General features: G+C 37.6%; 1 protein-coding gene across 16 annotated transcripts in view; it reads right to left on the reverse strand.

Annotated features, from left to right (window-relative positions):
• The window catches only part of MAST4 (microtubule associated serine/threonine kinase family member 4), a 329,916-nt gene that overhangs the window by 48,178 nt on the left and 268,285 nt on the right, over nucleotides 1–13,453 (reverse strand). For all 16 annotated transcript variants that reach the window (XM_072992693.2, XM_072992692.2, XM_072992691.2 and 13 more), the window contains 4 exons: nucleotides 10,837–10,938; nucleotides 8,617–8,749; nucleotides 3,072–3,139; nucleotides 84–169 (listed from right to left, as the gene is read on the reverse strand). In XM_072992693.2, coding sequence (XP_072848794.2) covers nucleotides 84–169; nucleotides 3,072–3,139; nucleotides 8,617–8,749; nucleotides 10,837–10,938 — 389 coding nt within the window. The remainder of the gene's footprint in view (nucleotides 1–83; nucleotides 170–3,071; nucleotides 3,140–8,616; nucleotides 8,750–10,836; nucleotides 10,939–13,453) is intronic.

Consider the following 13,453-nt stretch of genomic DNA (forward strand, 5'->3'; position numbering starts at 1 on the left):
TATTTATGCATCATTTCGAGTAGACAACTACTATTAAGAGTAAGCACCAGAAAACAAACACAAAAATCATGAGAAATACTCACCCGTATGCTCCATTACTAATCAGTTTAATTGTTTCAAAATCACTTTCACGAGGCTTTCTCTGAAGTTTAAGGGAAGCATTCGAGTTCTTCAAAATAAGTAAGAAAAAAACAACAGTTATATTAGCCACAAAATATTGTTATCTGCAGAGCTATATGATGGCTGGTACCATATAGAGATAGTGCCATAGTTGTAGCCAATCCATCATACCTATCTGGTTCAGTGCTTTCAAGCGTGCTATCATTCATCAAATAAACACCATCTATTCCATGACAGTGCATGTAGTATAGCAATGTACCATTTTAATTTTTAGTTCCAACAGAAAAAGAAATTATACATTTTTTTAGTATTCACCTGAACAATATTAAACGGAGGAAGTACTGTAGTTTAGTATATGTGACATGTGACTGGAGAAATGACTAGTGAATTTGTGCAACAGTATATGTGTAGAATGTTTCCTAGACTTTTTCTAGTAGGTGGATGGTATTTAAAATCAGAATCAAAACCAACCAGATGCAGACTTGCAAGTGCATAATTAGTACTTGAATACTTGATTAAGCTGTAAAAAGTCAAAACATATGTATGGAAATACATTAACTTTATTTCCCCTTATTTTATTATTTAATCACATATTCTGCTTTAGAAAATAATTTTCTTCTAAAACAACTGAAGAAATTGCAACTAACTACAATAAGGCTGTTTAAAATGATATTATACAAAAAGCACAGTAAGTATATCAGCATTATACTTTTCATAAATGAAAAACCCAATGTTTGTATCTTTGAGTTATTCTAAACAGCACATTTTCCACCTTATGAATTTCAATGAAATTGTGCTATTTTCAGGCATGCCAAGAACTGGTACTGCTCACGCAGCACTGAGATTTCTGGCACTGATTGGCAGAACTAGTACAGTGGTTGCAATGAATGATCAGCCGCTCAAGAAACACTGGGCTTTGAAGTCCAGCTTTCTTTGATGGATAAGAAAGTTAAATTAGAAGAGACTAACTACTTAGCGATCCCTGAAGAAACTTTGGAGCAATCGAGGATATACTACAGGAGGAATCAAGAGTGGAATATAAGACGTTTTGTCAAAAAACAATAAGGTGACTGAAGAACAGAAAATGCAACTGGTCCTGAAAACCAGGAAATTAAATATATATATAAGAAGTGAGCAGTGGTAATTTGAGCTAAAAATAGGAAAGTAAAGAAAATAGTAGGAAAGAGAGCTCCTACATTATTAATATCCAACAAGAGACAGTATTAATAGCCTACAGGCCAAATTCAGTTACACGAAAAGTCTGTAACTGAGGCTGCATGCTAGTGGTAGGTAAGACCAAAGGTAAAAGAGTAGGGACAAAAAAACCCAACCACCTCAACACAATTGTTATCAAGCTTTTACTGCTAGCATCTACAGTAAGCCTGAGAAGCTGCTTTTCAATATTTTAAAATGGTGATGGTGATGGCAGGAACTGCAGAAACTGTGGCAATCAAATGATGGGTTTGTGGGGAAGACAGCATGCCTCTAGATCAATTCTTTGGCTATATATTTCTAATCTTTGTTTTATTGGCAAGTATCCTGTTCTTTTTATGTAAACATAAGGCTACAAAACTAGAAGTCACTACAGTGATCTGATATAATGCTGGTTATATGCAAGTGAAAACTCGTAAGATCACCATGATGGCTTCCTCACTTGGAGTTTAACATTCATAAATACTGAACAGGATGCTAGGCGCTGTCCATGCAACATCTTCAAATCATGAACATGTGGAACAGTCCACTTTGTTATGTTTATTCGCTTTGTTATTGTATTTTTATTGCTATAGATAAATGAGATTTTCTTCCTTGTGAGTCAAAATAATTTGGCTGGTTTGGGGGTAGTATGCATCTTGATTTAAGTGAGTGAGAGGGCACAAGTCTCTTTGTTTGGCCCTGATTAAGCACTGGAACTGTATAACCCCCAACCTAGCACTGAAACAGGCACATTGTCCTTGCCTTCTCGTACGTTTTTTAACGATGGTACGCAGTTGCCTTACACCTATATTGTTAGCGCAGTAACCCTGGTGTACGCCTAACCCCACATTTGAAATCAACGTACAAAGTGCTTCATAATCCTTATCTTACTGATCCTCATAAAACCTCTATTTGGTATGTTAATATGGTGAAACAGTAAACTGGCCACCAAGACCACCCAAGTTAATTTTACATCCAAATTGTATGTGAAGTTGGTTTTCCATTTCAATAGCCCGTTCAGATGTTATCTGTACAGAAAGCTTGCAAAGAGAAAGCCTGCTCCCTTCATCCCCAGTTTTGTTATCCTCCCACATGTGGAGGATGAAAAATGAGAGTCTTGACTATCCATTGGGCCTCTCCATTTAAATTGGAACTTTTTCTAGGGTTCTGATGTACATGGAAAGCAACCATGGATACCAGAGACTATCCATCTCCAGACTCAGCATTTCTACTTGCACCTACTTAATTATAATGAGGTAATTACTTCACTGATTTACAGTATCAAATTCAGCATATATATTATCTGAATAGATGCCAATAATTTGCATAGGTGACACGTACAGTATAATAACTGAATAAATGACTATTTCATTTAGTTTTACAAAATGCATACATATACTTACTATATATTCAAATGTTATATGTCCCTGCTTCCCACCCATCCTTCAAAAAAAAAAAAAAAAAAAAAAAGCAGGGGGGAGAATGTGAACTTCAGTTATAACTAGAGTATAAAGACAGCAGCTTTACAATTAGTATCAGCTCATGGAGTCTCATCTGAAAATCTTAAGGGACATACCTTCCCTGCACACAAAGTCTGTGAGCTGTCTATGTCCTATTTTTTTCATTTATTCAGTAATTGAAATATTTACATTGCATCCTAAAAAGACATTTGCTATGTAGTTTTAAAGGATGATTGAATGAAATAATGCAGTCTACCATTAGATCAAAACACAAACCAATATAACAAAAATACTTACACCAACTGATTCATCAGTTTCTGGAGTTGCTGCTGTCCCACTGTCATAGTTGGCTAGCTGAGCTATTTCTAAAATAAATAAATACATAGATAAAATTAAAACAAAATTAGTACAGTTATTAAAATGCTGGACCAAATGCTGGTGGGAGACAGTTCTTAGAATTCGTACAGCAAAAGAACAAGATCATGTTTTCAAGTTAAATGAAATCTTCATTTAAAAAGATACCTAAGTTTCTCATAGGAAGTTCCTGTAAAATGAGTTCAAATCCTGTATCATCTAGAATAATCTAGGCATAACGTGCGGCTGAGAATGTGAAAAGAGAGGTTACTTACCTGTAACTCTGGTTCTTCGAGTAGTCATCTGTGAATTCAGACTAATGGGTTAATCTGCGCTTGTGCAGAGGTTTCCGGAATCTTCTAGACTAGAGCTTAACACTCGTTCGCCAGGACCACCCCCCTAGTGCACGTAGTCCACCCGTCCTGGCTAGTGCCTCAGTTCCCAAACTGCCCGCTGCTAAATAAAATGAAACAGATGTGATGGACAGAGGGGAGGATGGGCGGGAAGTGTGAATTCACAGATGACCACTCGAAGAACCAGAGTTACAGGTAAGTAACCTCTCTTTCTTCTTTGTGGTCTCTGTGAATGCACACTAATGGGTGATTAACAAGCTTACCTGACCAGAGGAGGGACGTCACGGAAGAACATACAACAGGACCGCTTGTCCAAATGCAGCATCTGACTTAGCCCGGAGGTCCAAGCGGTAATGAGAGGCAAAGGTGGACGGCGTGGACCACGTAACAGATCTGCAGATATCAGGGACAGAAATGCCTCTGAGGAATGCTGCAGAAGTAGCCACTGCCCTCGTAGAATGAGCCTTAATTCCAACTGGAAGAGGCTTCTTGGACAGCTGATATGCCAGGCAAATGGTTGATACAAGCCACTTAGAGATGGTTTGGGAGGAGATAAAGCATCTTCTATGTGGCAAGTGCGGAGAAACAAAAAATTTCTTGGATATGCGGAAAGAGGCGGTCCTTGAAACATAGAAGGGCTCGAATGGTCATAACGAGGCAGTACCATAACCTCAGCCGAGTTATTAGCCCACGAGGGGGACTGAGCAAAGAGAGGCGAAGGTGGTTGGCCTGAAAGCGGAGGCAAATAATGGTCATCTTCCACAGATACAGAATCGAGGCAAATAGTTTGCTGCTCTTATAATGGGATGGAAGAGGTCATCTTGTCCTTCTGGCGTTTGGAGGATCAAGACTCCGAAGACGATTTCTTAGGCTTCTTTGTCCAGTACTGGAGGAGACTTCAGTACCGGTGTAGACTTCAGTGTCGAAGCACCCCTGGTAGACTTAGTGATGGTCTTAGACTTAAAATTTTGATTTCGCCGAAGATGCAACCAAGGCTCCTGGGAAACCAATTGAACCTGAGAAGGTAGTGCAGTTTCCATAGTTGGTATGAGATGAAGGGAATGTTCCTACAAATAAGATTGTAGGCGTTGCTTTCTTAGCTTAAGTGCCTGTTTCACAAACTTTTTACAAAAAGGGCGGTTGGTGGGAATTGTGGCCATCTGTGAATGGAATTTTACTGGGGCACAAAGTGCACCATTTAAACAGTCCAGAATAGGCCATAAACAAATGAAAAATAAAGAAAGGAGATTCAAGGGTGGCAGAAGGAAGGAATAACAAAGACTCTCATTATCCGAAGATCTCTAATGAGAAAAATCCCTTTTCAATGCAGGAGGCGAATGCAGCTCATCTGAGAGAAGAAACCTCAGCGGCGACAAAAAGGAACTGAGGCACTAGCCAGGACATGCGGACCATGTGTACTATGGGGTTGGTCCACAGCGCAGATTAATCCATTAGGGTGCATTCACAGAGACCACGAAGAAGAACCTAGACATTTTAAGTTTGGCACTGATACTAAGGGAACCCAAAGGTGTGCATTTGGGGGTTATTTTACTTTTTAAATGAATTAATTTTAGATAATTAAACTGTTTGTAGCCTACAGTCATTTGGTGGCAGATATCACTAAACCTCCCAATAACTGGTGGCACATGAGGGAGATTCTTTTCTCCAGAGGGATTATCCACATTATGTTTTCTGCACCTAGGTTTCTAAATTCTACAATCAGTTTGAGGACAGAATTTGGGGAGGGGGAGTGTGTCCTGCTGCAGGATAAGATGGTGAGAGAGAACAGATAAAAAGCATGGAGCAATCATTAGGGTGGAGGAGAGAAAGACTAACAAGAAAGAAAAAAGGAGAAAGGAAAGAACAGAAGAAAAGAGAAAGAGCACCAGTTTCCTCAAGAAGCCGCAGGTACATCTGGAATATTCATTTCTCCAGAGGACCTGCAGACAGCTTCATGTAATGCACTATGTAACACACACTGTTGAGTCAACTAGACCAAACTTGTAATTTTGGCACAGTTGTCTAGTTATGACTCAAGAGAGCAGGTGTGATGTAGGATGCTGGACAGAATTATGGGACGTCTACCTTTAAGTCACCAGTCAGTTATGAAGCACACTGGGAGATCTTGAGTCAATTGTTTTCTATTAGCCACATCCCTCACAGGCTGTTGGGAGAATATAATGTGTGCGCGGGGGGGGGGAGTTTATATGACTTTGAATTAACTGGAAGAAAGGTGGGATATTAAAGTACATAATGGCAGAAATCCTGTTAGATAATATAAACAAATTCATAGGTTTTCGTCCCTTCCTCACCAGTAAATAAAGAGCCCCCACCATGATTCTTGGGAGTACACATGCACAGACCAAGCCAGCATGTGCACATGCCCCCAAGAATTGCAAGAGAGTCTCTTTATTTATCAGCAAGGGACACACCAAAACGTATGAATTTTCTTATAGAGCAGGATTTTCACCAATTAATAGTAGCAAGTAATATAGTAATTACACCACCAGAATTAACCACTATTCCCATTCATATCGGTGCAAGATCATATTGGATTGAAGTGAAGCACCGGCAGCATAAAGCATAACACATTTTTTACGTATGCAAGTCATGCTTATGTATTACAGTATAATGTACATGTATATGTGTGTATGTATATTGAAACATCCTGAGGAGAGCTATTTCATATAAATGCAAGAACATGACATTTAAAAATCAAGGTATTTTTATGTACTTTCATTGCCTATATGTTAAAATTACCATTTGCCTTAAAAACTCACTAAAGGAAAATTTTTAGAATTGTACGCGAAAACTCATAAATACAAGATACAGTTCATTACAAACGACGAATAAATCATTAATACAGCTCTGACAAGCACACATTTAAAAGTTTCTTTTAAGTCAAAATTAGCACATTTTCATTTAAGGTCCCCAACGGCAGCCATGTAAAACTTTGCAATAGCTTTAATAACAATTTATAAATGCGGCATTTTACCATGGAAACTGCTGAGGCATTGCTCTTTTGTTTTTGGCTTGGCAAGAACTATGTCCCTGTAATATACCCTGACAGCCCTGTCAAAGAAATACATATATATATTCATAAATAGAAAATTAAAATGGTTCAGTTTTAACCTTTTGCATGGGAAGTGAGAGAAATAGACATTATCTAAGAAATACATATTATCTGTAAACAGTAGGTAATAATGGATGAAACCAGGCGTCAGCTTTTGAAACAGGGAGCTAAGGAACCATTTTGCAACGCCTGAAGACATTTTTTAAAACTCATCTAAATACTATTAAACATCTGCTCACTGATTTAACCATTTCTAAAGACTCATGATTCAAAAAGGTAAAGATGGTAATTTAAAAGCCACAGGGAAACATTTCTCCCCAGGAACTGTTTCTGAAATACAGCAAACTGATACCAATAAATGATGACTCTGTGCTATTACTTCACGTATAGTATAGGTTTATCTGGCATTATCTCAAAGTACTGCATGCATCATTTCCCTTGAAGAAAAGATGGTGTAAGACACCATACCAAAAGAGAGAGAAAGGCTTGCAACCATAAACACAACTACTGGAAAACAAATTTACTGAGGTGTGAAGTGGCACATTTGCTTAAAAACAGAAATATATCCTTCTTTTATTTAATTTTTAAATTTTTTTTGCTAATTGGGGTGTGCATGACCACTACAGTTAGATGTTATGTTTCATAATAAATAGTGATAGCATTTCTAAAAGTTACTGATCATTTCCTGAATGAAGCAACAAGCCCAATATACACGTTGTAATGTTGTGGTATACAATAATTATGTTTCAGTAGTGTTTTGTATAAGATTATATGAACTACATTCTGTCACTTCTCAGTCCCCAGAAACTATTACTTAAAATTTATTTATTTATTTATTTTATTAGGTTTATACCCCACCTATCTAGATCAATTAAAAGTATACTGCCTCTGAATTAGCTATCATGGTTTCCAGCTGTTGATACAGCTATTTTTCATAAATTTGCCTCTCATTAAAGCACTGGCAGTCACTAAAGCAGACCTCCAACAGAGATCAATATTTCCTGGGAACAGGACCAGTTTGTGCTGTACTTGGATATTTACACCCAAAGCAGTCAGTGGACTGAATTTAAATAAAACAAATTTAAATTCTTCTTGTTCCTCCCCCATCTAAGACTGGATGCTATAATTATTATATTGGCTCTGGATGTAGCAACTCTAAACAATTGAGTTGTATTGCATTCAAATCAGTCTCCAATGTTTCAGGTGGAAAGTCCTTCTGCCTCCTGAACCTCTGATTTAAATCACCAAGAAGACTAACATAAATCTTTGATCAAAGTAGTGTTCTATTTTGACATAAATATATCAACTAGAGAAGGATGAAATTTGCCTAGTTTCTATATTACAAGTACATCTTTGATACACAACTAGGGCCATAATCCAAAAGCTTTGGAGTTGTACCCGACACCTTTTAGACTTACAATTGTATTTGCTTAGTGACAGATTGTTTGGTTTGCTCTGTACAAATGCAACAATACTGAGATCACTAACTTAAAGATGAAGATTGAAATTCTATGCAAAATAATTTGGGAGTACGTCCTTTTGAACAAATTCTATGCAAATGCAGAGTAAGCATACATGGGTTCTGTCTTTCTCTGTGTGTGGTTTCATTCAGCCATAATACTAAATCATGTTCACTTTATGAGGGAAGTGAGTCTACAAGAGCCTCAAGCTTACAAACATAGACCTCCTCTGAACAAAAGAGGAAACTGTGCTTTCATCCTGGTTTATTAGCAATAGATAAATCAAACTACAGTTTCAACATTTCAGGAAACTGTAGTTACTTTGAAACTAAAATTTAAAAAAACCCTCAAAGCAAAGCTGGAAGCTTTGAATCTCATGTCTGTGGAAGAGAATATATTATTTCAACATATTTCTCTGAATGATATTAAAATTATCCAGGTGTTCTAAACATGTTTTGAAATACTCTATCATTATCCTGGTTATATATAATCCTTTATTATATTGACAGATAGCATTGAAATTAAATGGAAAAATGTTAAGTAGGACTACCAAACATACCAACATTAATTTAAGACATGATTGTTGGACAATATTCTCTTACCTTCCAGAGGATCCTTATTCAACCCCAGCTGGCTTATAATATATCTAGGGATATCAGTTTTTATGCCTTGCCCCTCTTTTGCATGTCCTTCTGCAGCTTCCAAAAGATAGTAGAACTCCTCAGGATCAAACTCCTAAAAGGAGAGGAGTAAAACAAAAACATCACTTAAACAGTATATGCAAATAATTGTTTCAGTTTACTTTATTTCTGTGCAAAAAGACAGTGGCTTGATCACCCTTATTTTCTCTCTTATATGTCCAAGTCTCAGGAAAAAATTATTCACAACTAGAACAAGAATGTCAGGACTTCAATAACCACAATCAAATGTATCCTTGTAATTACAAACAAATTTGGTGTGTCGTAGGGAGATGAGCAAGCCTGGTAATAAATGTGCTATATTTTTTAAATATTACAATGGCTAATACTAAACATAATGTTGCAATGAACTACTGTTGTAATATTTTAGAATTGTACCAATCTTCCTTTCTATTGCTGTCTATGGAATTTCAAAAACATTTTTTATGCATTTACAAAATGGAAGTTTCTGAATTACGGTTTAAGAGCAAAGTTGTTCAGCAGTCATACACCAAAGCTGAAACAAAAGGGGAAGTGTTAAAAATGAAAAATATAGAAGTGTGTGATCATATGCGTTGTTCCTAAACTAAAAGGCCCCCCAAACTGATCCTACATAATATGTGTACATTTTACATTTTTTCTCTCTTATGGAAAATAGTTCAGAGGATTTATTTAAGATTTACTGCTTATGCTGAAACTATTTGTTTCAGCATAATCAGAAGCCCATCCACCTTTTTCCATTTAAAGTAATACATGTGTTATCTATTTGTGGAAAAATCATCCTCCACATAGTCATGTTTAAGCTAATTTATTGATTAATCTTTTCACCTGTTTCTTTCAACAAAAGTACAGTACTTCCTATTTCTCAAGACAAAAGTCAATCATAAAATGGAAGTGAGTACATATTTGTCTTCATAATGATAAAGCTGTGACAGATGTGGTAAAGGATTATGTATGCTGGGTAAATTCCATCTGAAAAATTCACAGACCAACTGCAGATCTAAATGTTCTTCGCTCGTTAGAGAGTTGTTCAATTTAAAAACATATGTTTATGTAAGAAATGCTGATAGTCAATTATCAGTAAGACAGCATCACAAATTTATCTTAAAATTGGCTATGTATTTTCTTTTTGCCTGATTTTTACTATCTGTCCAATTCCATGTCATAGAGAGGTGACAAATTTTAGCTATAGCTGTAATTCCAAAATGGAGGAACATATTGCTATGTGTTTGTAAGTTCATTGCACTTTTGCTTGAAATCCAGGTAGGAAGCATGACCCATGGATGTCTGTTTTGGTGGATGACATAAACACAGAATGCTTCATCTTGGTTTCAGATTTCTAACTATTCTTCTAATAAGCAAAAACAACATTACAGGGACATGGTTGCAAAGGCGCTTCATTCAGCAGACAAGGAGTGATGCTGTGAAGTCTGAAACATGAGAATTTGGGGGGGGGGCACTTTCTTGGGATTATCTGCTGACTCAATTTTGAATCAGATCAGGACTTGCTTCCAGAATCCATAATGACCTTAAAATGATTCTGCCCAACTACAAACCTGATCATAGTGCTCTTTGCCAAACAAAATGGGCTTCCAGATTTGAAGACTCTGTAGGACTAAGAGCTGCTGCAAGCATGCACAGCTGCATTCATATCCACCAGAAAGCATGGAAAATGTAGCAGTTCTCCATTGTCTGCTAAATGACATGAATCAGTCAGATGCCTCATGAATTCACAAAAATCTATGCTTGCAAAAACTATAAATTGTTAACACTGGAAACTTTCAAACATAAAACAAATTGCAAATAAACACACAAATCAACCTATCTTTTAAACCAAATTGAGTTAATGTAATGGTGCAGCTGTATTCAAACCAGAGGTAACGTCTGAATTCTATTTTTCTGGCTTTCACATACTTGATCCCAGAGAATGAGGAAGATTTAAAAAAACAATTACACCACTATCATTTAATGCTTACACAGTACTCATACCTAAGACCAAAAGTTGTAGACAATAGTCAACATCTTAAAAAAGCACTACATGCAACAGTACAAAACTAATAGACTGCACTCATTCTCTGGAGCCCTTCCGCTGATATTCTGTGGTAAGGCAAATATCCAAAGTGATTACAATAAGCATAATCATACCAAGCATTCAAGTAGTCGAGCAGGACGTGCAATGACAATAAGAATCTTTCGGACAAGTTGCTTAATAAATGCCAGTTCTCCACTTTCTGATCGCTCCTGAGCCTGTCAAACAAAAGTCATAAAAATAGGCTTGGTAATACATACGAATATAGGGAAACAGTGAAATAATGAAACAAATCAACATGCCTATATCAACACATTCAAATCCTTGAATGACACCCAATGTATCTTTAAACCAGAAATATTTTTCTTATTAATACCTGATATTCAGTGGCTGGCCTCCATTAACTAGATTTTTGTTTATGAGAGAACAAAAACAGAGATAAATGGCATTAAAATTTCAGAGCTAATTCACAAGTATTCATTGGCTCAAATGAAACTTGTGCTCTGCAGAGCAGAGCTGCTGAAACACTGTGACTTTGTCACATCCATATTTATGTAACTCTCACCAACTCAGTGAATCTGCTCTAACTGGGACAAATAACTGTATTTACACCATTGGTTTTTTAAAATAATACCGTATTTGCCGGTGCACAAGGCGACCGGCTGTATAAGACGACCCCCCCAACAGGAGGAGGAAGAGGGGAAACGGGCGGGGGGCGAGCGAGCGAGCGTGCGGCTGGCTCAGCGGCGCGAGGCAGCGGGCAGACCGGCAGCGGCTCAGGCATGGCAGCGAGAGGGAGAGGAAGAAGGCAAGAGGCTGAGGAGGAGGAGGAAAAGGGAAACGGGTGGGTGGCGGGCGAGCGAGCGCGCCGCTGGCTCAGCGGTGCGGGGCGGCGGGCAGCCCGGCGGCAGGCTCTGGCCGCTCAGGCATGGCAGGCTGTGCTTCCCTCCCTCCATCCAGACTGCCTGCCTGCCTGGCCAGCACGGCCCCGTGTCATTCAGTGCACCTGGCATACAAGACGACCCCCCCCCCACTTGGAGGCATGTTTTTTGGACCCAAAAAGTCATCTTGTATGCCGGCAAATACGGTAATTCTTACTAAGTTTCTCATACAAAGGATACACTAGGGGGGAGGGGGTTCAAACAGGAAGAAACCGGTTTAACAAATTTTCCAGAACATAGACTTTATAGCGCCTTCCACGTTTTGTTATACAATTTATCAATTATTCCATCACTTATAGTGCATACTTTCAAGTTAGTATCCATTGCATCAAAATTAGTCCAAACCCAGGAGTACTAGTAGTTCAGTGAGCTCCAAGTCATACATATGCAGACAATCACTGCACTTTACAATACCAAACAGGTGATCAGCACTGGCACAGCTGAGTGCAAACAATCTCTAATGCATGTACCACGTTCTCTTCAAACAGCTCAGAGAGAACCACCTGCTCAGCTGGTATATACATGGATTCAGTTTTGCAAAATAATTGCTGGAATGGCATAAATGCTGGTTTTAATATTTTTATAGGTACACAGTGTATTTTTATGCTTGTATATGGACTCTTGCTGCTGGTTTGCTATTGTTGGAACAGAGTAAATATCTTTATATTTCAGCTATATAATCATACACTCAAGGAGTGAACATTTTGCTTCTATCCATGTGGAATAAGAAACGAATAATGTGCACACTTTGGGTAAAAATAGCAAGTGAATGATTTTAGAGAAATAAATGAATAGTAAGTTCATAGATAATCAGAAGAGAAATGGAAATAATAATATGAAAGAACCTGAACTAAAAGCACACTTTTCAAAAAGGCTGGCAAGAATTTGTAAAAGGTTTTATATTCCAAATTTCTTTCAAACTTTTTTGTAAAGCAACAAAGAATAGACTTTCAGAGCTGTAATGAATGCAAAGAAGCCATATGTTGCTTCTCCTGGTTGAAAAATACTGAGTTCCTTTGTTCTTATCTCAGAAAGGCACTTCTTTGTTTGAATAACAGAAGCTGCAGGATAAAGCTCAAATCACATCTATTACTTAATTCTCCACTGTACTCCTTGGATATTCAAGAGTGTAAAGCTGGATCAAGCAAGTTACAATTGTTATTGTCTGTAACTACATTACTAAACACTCAAATTTCCTAGCTGGTTAGTTAAAATAACATAATCACTAAACAATAGTTAAAATAACATTAAAATACCATTCCAGACATGTTTTATATTCAGTGTAAAAACAGGAACACTTATTATCTATTGCTGTGTTTTAGTTTTCAGGGATGATATAAGTGATGGGAAAAACAAAGTAGGGCACATTATTCTCAACATGTTTGTCTTGGCTACCTGTGTCTTGCAGATATTAGTATGCTGAATGTGTTTCTATTTGTATCAGAGGCTTAAACCTGTGAGATTAGAAAAGCTTGAGTATAAAGTATTCTATGAAAGTAGAAGAAGGGCCCTGCAAAAAAACATTATGCTCAAATTGACCTTGACCTTAGAACTACAAAAATGTCAGCTAAATCAAGCTGCTCAGAAGGCTTGTGACTTCCCCTAGTCATGCAAAGAAATCACAATGTGCCAAGCAGCAGGGGACACAGCTATCCACTGAATGTCACAGCTGGGAACTGACAACAAATGCATCATCAGAAACCCAAAAGTATTCCCACAATTTAGTTCCAATGAACAGCAGGCTCCCCTGCTACAATTTATGTTTGAGATGAACACAGTTAAAGGAGGCATA

This window comes from Pogona vitticeps, chromosome 2 (genome assembly GCF_051106095.1).
Source record: "Pogona vitticeps strain Pit_001003342236 chromosome 2, PviZW2.1, whole genome shotgun sequence".
Lineage (NCBI taxonomy): Eukaryota > Metazoa > Chordata > Lepidosauria > Squamata > Agamidae > Pogona > Pogona vitticeps.